The 17,991-nt window shown below is 35.6% G+C and overlaps 1 protein-coding gene across 1 annotated transcript in view; it reads right to left on the reverse strand.

Annotated features, from left to right (window-relative positions):
- LOC122414415 (proteasome adapter and scaffold protein ECM29) overlaps positions 1-17,991 on the reverse strand; it is a 69,808-nt gene that overhangs the window by 42,753 nt on the left and 9,064 nt on the right. The window contains exons 11-12 of the mRNA XM_043425676.1: positions 1,510-1,696; positions 1,049-1,414 (exon numbers count right to left, since the gene is read on the reverse strand). Of these exons, the coding sequence (XP_043281611.1) occupies positions 1,049-1,414; positions 1,510-1,696 (553 nt within the window). The remainder of the gene's footprint in view (positions 1-1,048; positions 1,415-1,509; positions 1,697-17,991) is intronic.

Raw genomic sequence — 17,991 nt, forward strand, 5'->3', positions numbered from 1 at the left:
TGCAGGGTTCACATCACGTTTACATCGAAAATAGAATGTAAGGAATCGCCCATAGGACGATGACTAAAATATCGATTTTTCGAAAATTCGACTATTACTCTTTCGATTCATAAATTACTATAGTCAACGATACTGTGAAAATTCACAATTTTGAAAATATAATAACGAAAGACCAAATATTACTGAGGTTGAAATACTGAAACATCAAAAAGTCGAACAGTCAAAATAGCGAAACGTTAGAAAGTCGATCGATCAAAATAAAAAAATGCAGCAGAGCTCCAAATACACGCGTCTCACTCACTCACTTACTCAGACCGGTGATCTCCCGTTTTAAACATCGCCATTTTGACTTTCGCCTTTTCGAGCCTACGCTATTCTGCATATCCAAGTTTTATAGGCTCGAAAAATTCACTTTTGATTTTTTGCTACTCTATATTCTGGTCTGTCTGTAAAACAATTACTCTCCATTTTGAATTCGAAAATATGAACTTTCAACATTCAGATGTTCTGTTAAAATTGCATTCGAAATGAAAACTATTAAAATATATATTTTCGGGTAAATACGAATTCAAAGAAGGAATTTTTGATTAAACACGCAATCTGGTGAATAGTCGATCGGGAATAAGAATTTCAAATTATTTATTTTTCTCCAAACTGAAATCACAACTTTTACAATTTCGAAATATCGACCGTTCTACGACATATCGACAGTTATTCGACATATGAACCCCACCCGCTGGGCGGGTTTAACGCAACTTTAGTGTGTGTGTGTCTACCTGCCCTAATGTGAACTCCTAAATAATAGTCTGATATACGCCAAATCCCCGCATTTTTCCAACAACTTCAAAACCCCATAACTTATGGTTTTTATGGAAAATGTTAGCCTTCCCCGACGAAATATCATTTACTATAGTCCAATCGATAACTTCGAGAAGAAAAAAAAAATTCCATTAATTTTCGGAAAAGTAGCCAAACTGCATAATTACCCAATTTTTTTCAGTTTCTAGGGTGGCCTAAGGCGTTAAGATATTATTGGCTGTGTACATACATAATTTTTTGACCGTGTTGTTGTACACCGGCCATTCGAGAATAAGTTGCTTGCCGATGGTTTCTCTTCGATTCATCAACGTTCTCTCAAGCATCCAAGTAAGAGCAATCAACGAGCCGTGTTGATTTTCCAGAATCCGATTTTTTGAAGCATTTAAAAATTCTGTCGCTCTCGTTTCCAATTCTTCCGCATCAGTAGAGCAATTAGCGATGATTATGGCATGAATTTGGGCCGCTAAATTTCTTACATCGGCTTTTGTCGAAGTCAATAAAGTTCTTAACCAAGGTAATTCTTGGACGTAACGCTCAGTTATACAATTTGAAATTGTTCCCACGATTTCTAGGAGCGCATTTAAGAACACCGGCTCTAAAATTAAAACGATAAGAATTTTTGATATTTTAATTCATTTTTCATCCATTAGGTTGAAATTAATTTTCCGAATTGAAATGAGTAATAAATACCTGCTACAGCACGATTGCAGGGCATTATTATATCCATATAGTCGTTCAAAATCCGAGGTTCCTCCTTGTATAAGTTATCCAAATATCGGCCAATAATCGGAGAATTTTCGCAAGGATGTTCGATTGGTCTCGAGAACGAAGGAACTTGGGCGTTTCTCGCAAGGCAGAGGCGAAGATAGGTGATGATCTATCGATCATTAAAAGTGAATTATTTACTGGATGTGTTAGAAAAATTTGATGGAATAAGAGTTTTTCGGACTCGTATCTCCTTCTTTTGTGACTAAACAATTGTGTTAAACAAAAGAGGACGTTGGTATGACTATGCTATACATGTTAAAATAACAGTGCGACAAAATAATACGAAGACAATGTAACACCCGTCAAAATGACATGAAGATAAAAAAATATACGACAGAATAACACGGAGATAAAACAACACACGAGAAAATACCATACAACAAAATGTGTGCGAGATCGTCGGATGGGTTCAGGGCACAACAAGTATTGTTGATATGTATTAGGGTGGTCGGAATTCAGGTCACTTTTTTTTGCAAATTCCTTCGCGGAAACATAAAAAGAAAAAAAAGTGCATCAAATTTGAATGCGCTAGGAGAATTTAAACAGGTGCCACCAAAGAGTTGAAGTTTTAAATGCAAAACACGTGTATTTATCAAACTTGTTACTTAATTATTTTCTGCCTCCCATAATAATGATGATAGAAATCTGAAATTTGGCACACTTGTTGTTCATATTAAAGGGTACGAAACAGAATTTTTTCAGATTTTTCGGAAGATTCTTTCCGTGATTTTTACCGTTGCAAAGATAACCATATTTTTTATTTTTTTAGTACTTTTATCACGGTCAATCGAAGCACTTTTAAACGTCACTTTGATGCATTTAGACAAAGTTTGAGCCGTAATCAACAGTGTACACTTAACAATAACTCAAAAAGCGATAGCTCAAAAAGGGCGTACTCGATCTAGATCAATAAAACTCTTCCTTTACTCATGCTAGTAATTTTGACCTATTTTTAGCGATTTTTGCGGTCTACTCAAAATTTTTCGGGTATATCAGCTGAAATGACTCTAGATTCACATTCAGCACATCAAAATAACATAAAAAACACCCCTGGGTAAGGTCAAAGACAACTTTTATCATGCTTTTAACAACGATTTTCCACCATTTTGGCGGTTTTTTAGAATTTACTTAAAATTTTGGAGGTATATTGGCCAATCTGACTCCGGATTCGGATTCAGCGGACCAAAATACGAATAAAAACGACAATAATAGCAGTGAGAAAAACAGAGAGAGGAGCAATACTGGTGCCGAGTGTTTTTATTGCAAAAAGAAAGAACATATAGCTCGCGTCTGTACGAAAAAGAAAATGGACAAGGAAAAGTTCGGTGAAAATCTTCGGGAGTGTGCGTTCGTTGCTTCAAATGAGTAAGTGAAGCAATAAGTTAAATCAGAAACGGTGCTGGACAGTAAGGTCGTAGAACGACTCCTGTAAGTCAACACAAGCGATGTTTGGATTACCGACAGCAGTGCGTCCAGGCACATTACTTACCGACAGAACTGGTACAGTAAGTTTTACCCGTGCAGTAGTAAGACGATGGCAGTGTTCCGATATTGACTGCGAGTACTGCGAGTACGTGCTTTGGTATAAGGCTTACAGTACTCACAGTCAATATCGGACCACGGCCGATATCTCTCGGGGACAAAGACGTGTGTGACGTTACCAGTGATGGCACTGTGCTCATCAACAGACTTATAAGCGGTAAATGGTGTGATATTTGAATTGAAAACGTGCTCTACGTTCAGAAGATTCGAAAGCTCCCGGTTTCAGTCAGCGTATGCACTGAAAAGGGTTATGATGTCTTTTTCAAAGGAAAACAAGCGACCGTAAAATACGACAGTGAAGCTGTTGGTGTGGGTGTACAACAAGATAATCAAATTTACCGAATGCTTTTAAGAGCGAAAAACTGGAATGTTACGTCTGAAGCAAATGTGTCGACAGTGAACTTGCGCGTTTGGCGTGAACGGATGAGATATGCAAACAACAAAGTGTTAGGTGAAATGCGGCAAAAAGGACTAATTTGTGGTGTGAAATTAGCAAATGTCGACAATTTCTTCTGCGAATCGTGTTTTCGGAAAGGCATGCCAGGTTGCCGTTTAAGAAGAACGAAATAAAAGCGAAGATTAAACCCGGAGAATACATATATTCGGACGTATGTGGACCTTTCTCGCATGGTGTAGACATTTTCAAGAAATACGAAAAGTTAATCAACAATATGTTTGAGAAGCCAATGAAGGTGTCACGTATAGACAATGGATGAGAATATCGAAATCTGGAAATGATTCAATATCTCGAAGCTTGTGAAATCAAGCTGGTTAACACGACATCTTATACTCCCCAGCAGGACGGTCGAGCGCGACAACAGAACAATCATCGAGAGTGCCCGCACGATGATAATGGCGAAGAAACTTCCTCTCTCGTATGGGCAGAAGCAGTCGGTATGGCAGTGACCGTGCTCAATCGAGTATTGTCTACTGGTAAAGAAAAGACGCCGTACGAGATCTGGTTTGGAAAAACACCAGATGTATCTCACTTCCAAGTGTTCGGATTGAATGCATACATGCATGGTCGATAAACAGTTTCGCAAGAAACTTGATCCGAAGGCCATTAAGTTGATCTTGGTAGGATATCAAAATGACTCAATGAATTATAACTTATATAAACCACAGAAGAAGAAAATATTGGTGTTAAGAAACGTCACGTTCAACGAGAAGTCGCAACTTGTGGCGAAGCTGGAAGAGTTTAAATATTTTTTGCCAGCCGACGAAAATAAAACCATGGCAGAAGATGGAGAGCAGCGATAGGAGGAACAATGTCAGAAAGCTCTGGAAGAACCTGAACGAAATGAACATCGAGCAGATCTTCGTGAGAAAGACCGAAACCAACCGAAACATGACCGACAACTGCGGGACTGACGGATTATCCGGTTACCGGCAAGGTATAAGGTCGACTTCGCTGAATACAATCCACCGAACACATTCCAGGAGGTGATGAACCGAAAGAGAGCGATTCGAGTGTATAGTGGATGCCCCTCGATCTGCGTGTCACAGGTGTAGCGGGAACATTATAGAAGCACTAGAGTGCTGACAGGTCCAGAGGACTCAGATATGAGATGAAGAGTAGGGATAAAATTAATTTACAACTGATCGAGTACGAAAATAGGCGTATGAAGCCAAATGAAACTAATCTATATCGAGTATGAGTGTTGTGTCTTTTTTTCTGCGACCTGGGAGCCTATACGAGAAGGAAAAATCTCGCTACATATTTACATTGTTTAGAATACTTTTATATTATGTTGAATTATTTCTCACATTTAGGTGCTCGAGTTAATATTAACTCAATTGAATCAAAACTCAAAGCCTCTTATGTTAGAGTGGATCTACTATTTGAAATTATTAGAATCGGATTTCTTCTTCGGATTCAGCGCTTCGGAATTTGGTTTCGTCGGAAATAAACCATTTTTCGTACTTGCGTCCACCATATTGAATCCGCAATATTGAATTTTGAAAAACCGATTCCAGATTCGGATTCAGCGGCCCCGAAAACTACAAAGTACCCACTTTCGTCGAAATCAGACCATTTTTTGAATTTGCGTCCGCCATTTTGAATTTTGAAAATTTGATGTCGAATTTGTAATCAGCGACCTCACAAACGTTTATACTGTGACTTTGAGACAAATCTAAGAAGTTTTTTCCAACACAAAAATGGCATGAAAATGTGATTTTCACCTCACTGCGAAGGGGTTAAAAGGATGGATCAGTCGGTATATTACAACCGTGAGTGCGAGAGAGATAGCTGCAAATTTCGGAATCGAAATTCTTTGACACAGTTTAACCGATTAAAAAAGGGCTCTGTCAGTCGATTTTTGCCATCGTTCTGCTTAGGCTGACAGAGCCTTTTTTTAATCGATCAAACTGTATCAAAGAATTTCGATTTCGAAAATTCCAAGTGAGGTTAGTCGTCTGATCCATACTCTTAAGATCGGACATGGAGAAAGAATTGGAAAGGGGGAGATGAAGGGGATAAAAGTAGGAGGAAGGAAAATATGAACGCTCGCGTACACGATGATGTGGTGCTGACGAAGGGAAAAGGGGAGATGACACGAATGATGAATTATAGAAAAATACTTCAACGAGAAGAAGCTGGAACTGAATGCGGATAAACCCAAAATGATGTTATTTAAGAAAGGAGGAAGGGAAAAGACGGAATGGAAATGGAAATAGAGGATAGTTAGAAAATTGGGGACAGTAATAAAATAGATCTGGGGGATTGGGAAAAGGAAATTGAGAAAGAATTGGGAGAGGAGGATGTGGTTGTACGATACACTTATGTGGACTTATCACGAGGATAATAATTGTCATTTCAGATGCACCCTGCAAGTTTTTTCCTTCATATTGGTAGATTCACGTGTGTTTTTGTTTAGGTCCGTGTGTATTTTTATTTGTTTGTTTCCTTGTTTAGGTTAGTATATGGGTCATTCCATGTCAATTTTTATATGTTTTTATACATGTAAAAAGAAGTCTTCAGCTAAAATTTTTGCTCGATATCTCTACCCATTCCGGAGTTAACGATTTTTGCTTAAAAAATGTATATCTCTGACTATAATTATCACAATGTCGCTTAATGCGGATCATTTTTTTTTTAATTTTCAACCCTCTTTCTAAATAAAAATTTCAAAAAAGAATTTTTTTAAATTCTTTTTCGACTATTTTTAGCTATTTTTAATCAAAAAATTGGTTTACAGTGCATGCGTAGATCGAATGTTCTCGAACAAGCCGCGACGCAAACAACATTGTTTCGACCAAATTAAATCTTTTTTAATTGAATTTTGTTATAAGATAAAACTTTGTAAACAATTGCTAAATAATTATTGAAGTCAAATTTTGTTGTTTTTATTGTAAACTAATTCTGAAATTATAAAAACAAACTTTCGCGCATCGTACGATAATCCGCTCAATCAATCGTAAAACATGAATCATGGCAACGGGCCAATCCAGAACGGAGTTATAAAAAGATGCGTAAAACAGGTCAGAAACGGAAAAATTCGCATTCTGAGAACTTTTTGGTGGGGAACCAGTATAAGAAGCGCTGCGCGACTTATTAGGGAGTCAGTCCTTCCTCAAATTTCTGACTCGGAACAATAGAGCTAACCTCAAACAATACACCCTGAATCACTAGCAAACATACATCCTTTTTCCTCTTTTTCCTTGGATGCCTGAAGTCTCGGAGCGATTCGATGACGTTTCAATCCCTGAGTCCAGGGTTCACACCTAACCCAAAATTTTCCGATTTTCGTTGCACAGGGTATCGGAGCGATTCGGCGACGTGTCAATCCCATAGCCCGTGGACGGTAAATTACCTAATCTCGCAGATTCCCAGGGTCTCTGAGCGATTCGGTGACGTTTCTATTCCATAGCCTGAGGTTTGTATCCTCTAACCTAACCTCATTTTTTTTTACTCTTTCTCTGCTTTGCTAGGATAAGGGGTGTTTTTTTTTTGGCAAAAGCTTTACGTTACAGTATGTGTAATTTTGTTTATTTGTTTTAGGATACAGGAATTATTTTGTTCGTTGGTTATTTTAACCGTGCTTATTTTGAGCGAGGGTATTTAAGATGGGAAGCAGGATAAGGAAGACAAAATATAAAAAGCGAAGACGTAACCCGAATGGGAATAATTAAAGAGATCATATCATACCATATCCTGTGAAATCTAATAGTTTTCGCGATATGCGGCAATTTTTAAAATTTGTCTTTTTCTGCTAAAAACGCGATGATAAGGGGAAAAAATCGTTTTCAAAAACAAAATTGTAGCTGAGGCCTCTACCTTTGAGGACTCGCTCGCAGAATATACGATAAAAAATTTTATTTGAAAACGCGGTCTAAATAAAACGGGAATCAAAAAAACCAGAAGAATCAACATTTTTTTGAAATGACGCAGTACCCTTAAAAAAGGTCGTAGTGACTTTTTGAATGTGTTCCTTTCAAAATGGGTCTTGCTACATCCGAGATCCAAACCAGCGGCGCAGCAGAACAAAAAAGAGCGTGGGAACTTTTTTGGACTTTTGTCCAGAAACTTTTCCCGATATGGTGTCGTCTGAAACTGAATATTAATCGATGGAGAAAAATCTATTAAATCATTTTATGAGTACTAAATCCATTCACAATACGCAACAAATTCGTTCTGCCACACCGAATACTGATAATACAACGATGGTAAAGATTTTCTAGATCAACGAAAATAAAAACACATAGGGGTGGGGCTCAAATCATATACATATACAGGGTGTCCCATTTTAATCTTACACCTGACTTTTCTCGGAAAATATTGCTCGGATCAAATATTGTGTGCAACAAAACTTTTAGGGGTTGAAGGGGGACGTTTGATAAAAATTGATTTGTGGATCCAAAATTCAAAATGGCGGCGTTAGAATGGCCGACATGTTTTTTTCGAATGAAAACATAACTTTTTTTCATCACCAAAAAATTTTTCAGCGCAAAACCAACAACTTTTGTTGGAAAAATTTTTTGATTAGAGATATCCAGGATGTACCGCGAAGAGATCTTTAACGTATCAAGTGCAAGTGCGTTTGCGTGTAAGGAGCATATCAACGATTTCGTTGGAACTGAAATCAGCCATTGTTGCTAATTTTCAGAATTTTCCTCTAATTTAAGAACTTTTAAAAATTTCGAGAATCAAGAATTTTTCTCTGATTTCAGAACCTTTAAAAATTTTCGATTTCGTCTCTTGTTAATGGCTGCGGAGTCAGAAGATAAACGTTTCAATCAATTTTTCATCAGTGGGCGATCACAATGACTTCTAAAATAAAAAATTCTTCTCTGATTTAAAACGCTAAAGTAAGAGAACTACGCAAAGTCAGACTACGTCAGTACTACCAATGATGTTTTCTTTAATCTCTTACAAAGTGAACTTACCTTTAATCGTAAGCGAGGCTTACGCTTAAAGATAAGTACACGCAAGCGAAGCTTACGCTTAAAGATAAGTTCACGTAAGCGAGACTTACGCCTACATTTGAGTTGTAAATCAGAGAATTTTTTATTTTAGAAGTCATTGTGATCGCCCACGGATGAAAAATTAATTGAAACGTTTATCTTCTGACTCCGCAGCCATTAGCAAAAGACGAAATCGAAAATTTGTAAAGGTTCTGAAATCAGAGAAAAATTCTTGATTCTCGAAATTTTTAAAAGTTCTTAAATTAGAGGAAAATTCTGAAAATTAGCAACAATGGCTGATTTCAGTCCCAACGAAATCGTTGATATGCTCCTCATTTTAGGGAGGTGTCGGGGCAATTACTTCCGAGCTGAAAATTTGTATCGACGTGAATATCCTGATCGTCGTCACCCATCACGGCAGACAATCCGAACCCTTGAGCAGCGAGCGAGGGCAGGTCGGATGATCCGCCACCGTCGACATTTCCCAAACGTCAATATTTTTGGTGGATCGTATGAAGCCCGAAACATGGCTATTTTAGCCATGATAGCAATTGATCCTCATTTGAGTGCCAAAGTGATCTCGGAACGACCGGGGTTTCCCAAATCGATAGTGCACCGTGTATTGAGAGGTGCGAAACTTCACCCGTACCGACTACAATTCCACCAAGACACTCCTAATCCAGATCCGTTGCGAAGGGTGGCGTTTTGTCGGTGGGCGTTGAGACAAATCGAGCGACCCAGGGACTTTTTTCGATACATTATGTTCAGTGATGAACCCACTTTCAACAACCGTGGTCAAGTGAACCGATGGAGCTTTCGGTATTGGTCTGATCAGAATCCACATTGGTTGAGACAGATCGATCACCAGCATCGATGGAGTTTGAACGTATGGTGTGGTATTGTGAACGGGCAATTAATAGGTCCCCATTTTTTCGAGGGAAATGTGAACTCTGTCCGTTACCTTGATTTTCTACAAAATGAACTGCCTCTTTTGCTAGAAGATCTGGATTTGGAAACACGTCAACAGATGTGGTTTCAGCAAGACGGTGCACCCGCTCACTGGGCTCATGTTGTTCGAAATCATTTGGATACAACATTTGGTCAACGGTGGATTGGTCGAGACGGTCCTGTAAATTGGCCTTCAAGGTCACCAGATCTTACGTCTCCTGATTTCTTTTTGTGGGGGTACTTAAAAGACGCTGTCTACCGTCAAGCTCCAACAACACGAGAGAACGTGAAGGAGCGGATAGAGCTGCCTGCCGTTTGATCCCGAGAGATGTTCTCCTACGCACAGTTGATGGTTTTGAGAGAAGAGTTCAGGCATGTTTAAACATGAATGGAGGGATGTTTGAACATCTCTAGGGAGGGATCAGAGTACACTCACAAGGAGGGCTTGGAGTCCGAAAATACTGCGGTAGTGACGAACCGCAGAGACCTAATCCTTGTGAGCTCGTACCTATGGGCATAAAGGCATTGCATGCCCCTCTTTTTACAAAAAGTTGAAAAATAAAATGAAAATAAAAAACACACACACATGCACCTCCACGTATGCACGCATATGCAGACGCACACGCAAACGCACTTGCACTTGGTACGTTAAAGATCTCTTCGCGGTGCATCCTGGATACCTCTAAAATAGTTGAAAATGATGTTCTCACTTAAAAAATATGAACTTAATCAAAAAATTTTTCCAACAAAAGTTGTTGGTTTTGCGCTGAAAAATTTTTTGGTGATGAAAAAAAGTTATGTTTCCATTCGAAAAAAACATGTCGGCCATTCTAACGCCGCCATTTTGAATTTTGGATCCACAAACCAATTTTTATCAAACGTCCCCCTTCAACCCCTAAAAGTTTTGTTGCACACAATATTTGATCCGAGCAATATTTTCCGAGAAAAGTCAGGTGTAAGATTAAAATGGGACACCCTGTGTATAGATATACAGAATGTCTGCTCGCTATTTTAGGCCTTCTAACTTTTGAGTCCCACCCACACATAGTTTAAAAAAAATAAGAAATAAAAGAAAAGGTCTGTAATGATAGCAAATCAAATAAGATGTAAAGTGTAAGAGAAAAGTTATGTTTTTTGAGACTAATTGAAGAAATTACGTGATCTAAAAATAAATCGAAATTACAAATCGAAAATTAGAAAAAAATTTGTCGTTCAATTTTTTTTGCTACAAGTTATTTGAAGCCCGTCTTGCGATAGGGCTCAAAATTTTGTTTTTTTAACGTAAAGTTTTGGGAATTTTTTGGAAAAAATTGAGTGTCCTCAACGAGAAAACTAATTTTTTGACTATAAAAGGCCAAAAAAGCATTAAAAAGAAATCATTAATCAGTTTTTTAATTTTTATTTAGAAAGAGCGGTAAGCATGAAGAAAAATGACGAGAATTAAGTGACATTATCATCAAAAGACTCGGTAGAGTCTCGGGACAAGTACATTGACAGCCCTGTCGTCTGCTGGTCTGAACTCTTGCCGAGACTATACTTTCTCTGAATTAAACGATTCGCGGTGGTGGGGGTAAAATTGGCATGTGATTTTCTATAATTGCGAAGCTCATGAGTTATGTACGGCTTTGAAAATTGAACTTTCAGCTAATTAAGAAGTTCCCTGTCGAATGAACCCAAAATCAGTATGATCGGTGTCGTAATTTCTGAGAAAAAACTTTGTACGGGCTTAAGATTATGCAAAAGTTACTAACGCATAGGCTCCTTGGCCCCCATGATCACCGATTCCCGGTGAGAGAAATTTTGTTGCAACCAATGAAGGGTGAGACAATTATTGGGCCAATGACATTCAATAAAAAGAGCAAGGAAGATTGCCGGAAAACTAAGGAGCTCGAGAGCTCGAAAGTCACCAGTCAAAGTTTCACGTCATGTTGACGTTTGCGGTTATGATTTTATGAAATGCGTGCGGGATAACTAAAAATAATTTTCGTCATCTAACGGAGTGCATATTAGTATTTATTTTGTTAAAACTTGTATATTAAACCGGTACAAAAGCAGCCGCGTAAATGTAGTCTGTGATCTGTGTGTGAAAAAGAATATTCCAATGATTCCTTGTTTCAAAAAGTCTTTGGATGTTTTTTTCGCTGATAATATGAAAAGTCGAATCTTCAGAATGCGGTAGGCAAACACAAATTTTGACAACAATATACTTATGAAATGAAGTGTGCGATGAGTATTCCTATTCTGCAAACTGCAAATTTGGAATTATTAGTGAAAAGATTCATTACGATAAGTCTGCAGTTGCTCAGTTTTGGATGCGATTAAGTGTAATGCCTGCCAACCTACAGAATTTCTGAATGTTATGTGCGCTATGTCATTTTAATGTAACATCATGACTTTTAACAACTTTTCACTATAATACTATAGATTTGGATCATTGAAATACAGCATAAAACTGCATACTATAAAATTTATATACTGTGCCATTTATTTCACTTTTTGACTCTCACTGTAACATAAATATGAAGTGAAAAATTCATTACAAAAGTCTTCAGTTGCTCATTTATGGATGGATTTGAAATTGCTGTCTTCCAAACTCATTGCGCAGATACATTGAATCGCAGCAGATACCTGCGAACTTTGAAATTTCTCTGGATAAATATATGTGCTAATTATTACCCCCTATCTTTGATTATGATAATATGTACTGGAACTGGATTCAGAAAGTTTTAAAGTATTTCTTTTCAAATAGTATTGAAGTTTGTATTACTGCCAATCATTTAAATTTTTTATTCCAACCGTAACATGTAATCTCAAAAATTCAACACAAAAGTCTTCAGCTTTACTAATTAACTTAATTTTCCTTTTTCTAAATTCTATGCTAAATTTCAGAATTTCTAAATTTATTTCTGAATTATCCTGATGAAATTATTTTCCTCCACAACCAATGCAGGTACCTTAAACGTTTTGAATTCCGTTGCTCTGTTGAATTGAGTACGGTCAGTTTTTTTGCTTCTTTAATTCTGACATAATAAATGTTTCCGGGTGCCTTTTTTCGGCAACTATCAAACTGTAGATAATTGGATCTCAGTGGCCACTTGCAAACTTTGGAAATATATTTCATCGGGGGCACGTTTTGGATGACACGAAAATGTCTAGATTCTGAATGCAAAAGCAACATTTAAAAATGGCCAATTCTGTTGGATTTGTTGTGTCTTGAATTTGATCTATCTTTCCTCTTTTCCTTTCTTTTTTCTAACGTTATAAGCCGAAAATCATATCTCGGCCCGCAACACGCATTGCTCCACGCTCTTGAGTTACTAATGGACAAAATATATTAGAGTACAAGGAAAAAAATCACCAAAGTCCAAGAACCTCTATGGAAATATTTTCAGTACAATTTTGGCAAAAAGTCTTTTTTCGTAGAAACCAACGTTATAAGCCGAGAATCATAAATAATTCATAGAAATTTAAACTAAAATCCTATAGTCATCTGAACATAAATAAGGAACTTTTGAGAAAAAAGACGTGATATCAAACAATAAAAAAAATACAGAACAATACGAAAAAAATTTCACAAATCTTGAAAAAACATTATATTAAAAAAACAAACTAATCTGTATCTATTTTTTAAAGTGTCAAAAGAATCAAATAACAAATAAAAAATAAAAAACCGACAAATCGCGCTTGAAATCATTTTGGAAACCGATGCCTCATTCTTCTTATTTGATTCGAACAGCTAAATCAATTGAAAAAAATTCCATCTAATTTACGTGCAGCATTAAAATTTATTATATCAATTCGAGGCCAAGTATTTTCTAATGAATTGATAAAAGTTACCACTTGAATTACGTGCAGCACTAAAATTTATGATATCAATCGGTGGACAAGTATTTTATTAGTAACTCCAAATTTGTACATTATTAAATTGTTCTAAGAAGCTTTTAAATCCAAAAAAATCACACGAAAGCTAGTCATTTGTTACTCTATGGTGGCAGAGACTTAAGAAAATTGATTCTTCTCAGACTTTCAGGATCCTCTGGTATTATTCACAAATTTCGACGTCGACTGGATCGATACAAATTATGTTTACATGTCTGTTAAAAGTACTTGTCGGGCCCATCACTTTCCGTTTAAATTGTTTATCTAAATAAAAATCAGGGCTTGTCTAGAACTGATGGGTCACAAGTATTCATGCAGAGGGAATTGAGAGAATTATCTTCAAGTAATTTTTACTTAATTGCACTAATTTAATAAAAAACAAAATCAAATTGTTCCGCAATATACAAGGGATATTATTGTGCATCGTTAAATGAAAAAAATTGTACATAATATTAATGCTCTAGCACCGTATGACCTAAACCCGCATTTTAGCCACGCTTTTGCGTGGCTGAAAAATAGTATACGATACTCGTGAATTAAGCTGCTTTATTATAGCACGGCGTTTAGCACCCTCGCTATACGCTCGGGCGCCAACTTTACGCCGTGCAATAATAGGCAGCTTAAGTCACACGTATCGTAATGTACTATTAAGCTTCCAAAATAACTCTCCAGTTTGTATTCAATGACAGCAATTTTTACTTCTCACTTATTCTTCCAGCGAACGAATTCCATTCGGAATAAGAACTAACCTATACTATTATTAAGAACATTAAATTAATAATGAATCGCATTTCAACAAATTTTTAACCAGATTCTTCCGTACAATTTCGTTTTTTTATGACCGATTTTTTATTGAATGAATAGTGATGGGCCGGATAAGTACTTTTAACACATATTTAAACATAATTTGTAACGATCCAGTCGACGTCGAATTTTGTGAATAATACCAGAGGATCCTGAAAGTCTGAGAAGAATCGATTTTCTTATAAGTCTCTGTCACCATAGAGAAACAAATGACTAGCTTTCATGTGATTTTTTTTGGATTTAAAAGCTTCTTAGAATAATTTAATAATGTACAAATTTCGAGTTACTAATAAAATACTTGTCCACCGATTGATATCATAAATTTTAGTGCTGCACGTAATTCAAGTGGTAACTTTTTTCAATTCATTAGAAAATACTTGGCCTCGAATTGATATAATAAATTTTAATGCTGCACGTAAATTAGATGGAATTTTTTTCAATTGATTTAGCTGTTCGAATCAAATAAGAAGAATGAGACATCGGTTTCCAAAATGATTTCAAGCGCGATTTGTCGGTTTTTTATTTTTTACTTGTTATTTGATTATTTTGACACTTTAAAAAATAGATACAGATTAATTTTTTTTTTAAATATAATGTTTTTTCAAGATTTGTGAAATTTTTTTCGAATCGTTCTGTATTTTTTTTATAAAATAATTTTTTTTACAATTTAAAAAAAAAATTCAAGTTTTTTTTATGGATGGAATTATCAGCAAATAGGCACCATCAATGTACTTGTCCCAACCTTTTTTTCCTAGGGGAAGTTTATGGTTTAATTATAGTCAGAGATATAATTTTTTTTAACAAAAATCGACGACTCCGGAATGGGTGGAGATGAAGAACTAAAAATTTGGCTACAGACTTCTTTTTATATGTATAAAAACATACAAAAAACTAAAAAAATCGAAGAGGGTCACTATCGCAACGTCATTAAATTGATATGGAATGATCCATATACATCACTATAAAAACACTCAAAAACAAGAGCGACAAGTATTAAAAGACCGTGACCTTCGTTTTTAAGTATCTTCATATATTTTCATTGTCAATTTGAAATTCTCTTCCGCATTATTTGTTTCATGGTAAGGAACAAAATATAAGGTTATTCTAATATAGACAGAATTTACAGTTTTTGAAATTGTCTAAACAGTTTTTTCCGTTACTGTAGCAAAAATAACGTTTTAGCAGGGTTAATTGTTTTCGCTACCTGAATGTAGTTACTCAACTTTACACAAATCATTTGAAAAAATTGATGACACACATGAAAAAAAATTGAAAAAAAAAATGTATTGTTTTCTAAAATATTTAGTAATTGTCACTCTTCTAAAAAAAAGCGAAATCACAATAAAAATACTTTAACTCGTTGAATGCCACGCAATTTTATAAGAAAATCCCCGTCAGGCCACGCGTGCTGGTATCGTCGTACAGCAATGCGAAGCGTACTACTAGCGTATTAAAATTTACTCGATGTAAGTGTTTAAACATATTAGGACCATTGTTTTTTATCGTAGTGGGCTTATATGGACATTTATCCAACACGTTATGCGCCTAGTCTGTTTTGTCTCGTTTATCCTTTGGTCCGCGGGATAAGATTACATTGAAACAACTTGCGGCCGGGGCTCTGCTTAGGTTACGACGAAGTAATACAAATATTTTAGAAATGTCGCACATGATTTATTTTCGAAATGTTTTATGTTTATATTTCAAAATGTTTTACGTTTATCTAGAGTCGCGGCAGCGACTCTGAGACAAGTACATTTATAATTGGAAGCGATAGCGTTTCCAATTGTTTTCGAAAATTTTCAAAATTTGTTTCTTCAATAATTAATTAATTATAGCATTTCGGAGAATATTATAAGTTGACATATTTATTTTTTTTTCTTTCGATTGCGACCTCTTCGAACTCTGTAGCTTAACGCGTTGAAAAGATATTAATTATTTATTTTTTAATGGCATCGAAGAATGGGCTAGGATTTCCGTATACATTTTTGATGTTTATTTGTTTTATTTAGTGACAAATCTGGTGCCATAATACATTTTATATACCTATATAGTATTTTTCTGGTGCCATAATACAAGTATATACCTATATATTTTCGTTATGATATGACGTATGGTATGTTATAAATGCTAACTAGATAAGGTTATAAAGATCGCGAATTTGATAGTTCACCGACACTGTTCCAATTTTTCCGGTTCTGTAGAAAATAGATAAATGCAGGACAATGTTTTGGTAAAAGTGGTGAGAAAAAAGTGAAGAAGAAAGAAAGAGAAATAAAGGCCGAGGAATCCAACAGTGTCATATGTAATGGAGACAAATCGAAAATTGTCAACAATATTCGGATTGATGGTATAAAATATTTAGAAAGGTTAGAGTTTATTTCTATATATATCTATATATATATCTAGAGACAGGACTAGAGATCAGTCAGGATTCTGAAACATTAGAAAAAAAATCCATGCGTCTGCTCTTTCTCATCAGCTCTCTCTGATTTTATCATCAGACTTGTCGATGTTTGTTATTGGAGTATATAATAAAATAACCCAAAACAGAAATGAAGGAGGAGAGCAAGGGACTACAAAAATATAGAAAGGCAGTATAAACGCATTATCTGTAAACGCATGACAGATTATTCGAAAGTGCTTGATTATAAAATTTCTATTGGCAAATCAAAACTGAGGCAATCAATATTTTTTTCGTTCTGCATTGGTGGAATTTTTTTTTTTCATCAAGAAGATTAAATTGATCATCACGGAGAATTTTCACTTTAATTCCAACAAAGTAAAATTTAAGTTCGAAATAAAATATATCCGCGTGTGAGTGTGTGTGTGTGTGTATTAAGGTGGTCGTTATATTTGGGGTCAAAATTTATTTTGACCTTTCCGCCTTCTAAATTGGTTCGAAATACATAAAAAGTAATGCTGTAATTTTTTCAGATTTTTGAATCAAAGCTTAACCCTCGACCACGGGGTTGAAGTTTTTCGTTTATAATACATGGAATTTTTCTACGTTTGTGGTCACGATTTTACTGTTGGCCTTAATACGTTTGGAAAATCTTGAAATTTTCAAAAATTACTTCTGAGGAATAAAAGAAAAATTCTCCAAAATCTGTAAAACTGAATCAAAATCTTTATTATTTTTGTGTTTTGAATTGGAAAGTCAACAATTTTTGACGTTTTGCTTCCTCATAGAGGAAGCTTTGCGACGATGAAAATTTTTTTTTTCCAGTTTTCAATGTCAATATGCTCAAAATGCACCAAAACATCGAAAAATCATATCTAGAAAAAATGTCCGGGTGTGTGTGTGTGCGCGCGCGCGTGTGTATATGTATGGCACTGCAAAATTCAAACCTTTATAACTGGGAAACGGTTTGAGATGCAGGGCTACCGTTTTGCACAGATTTTAATCTATAAAAGCTTTTCATTCTCTGATAATTTTATCAGAGTTTAAAAAAAAATGAATATGATGACGTTTTGAAATTTTCATAAAAATGGTGTTGACGCTCTAACTTTCGAAATTTTACAAATTTATTAATAATTTTTTTTTTTATAAATAGACTATCATAATAGGAAGGTTGGTATTGAATTTGGGGAATATCGGTTGAGCGGTTTAAATTTTATGACATTTTGAATTTCACGAAAATATGAGTTTTTCAAAAAATCGTCTAACCGCTTCAATTTTTGGAAATTTTGTAAGATATTGTGTATAAGTCTGTACTTCCTCTATACTTTCCAGCAAAGTTGTCGGAATTATTTAATTTCAATGTAAATAGAAAAACGATGAAAATTGAAAGTTGCAAACTGTTTTTTCTGATGACTCGTCATTCA

The sequence above is a fragment of the Venturia canescens genome, chromosome 8 (genome assembly GCF_019457755.1).
Source record: "Venturia canescens isolate UGA chromosome 8, ASM1945775v1, whole genome shotgun sequence".
NCBI lineage: Eukaryota > Metazoa > Arthropoda > Insecta > Hymenoptera > Ichneumonidae > Venturia > Venturia canescens.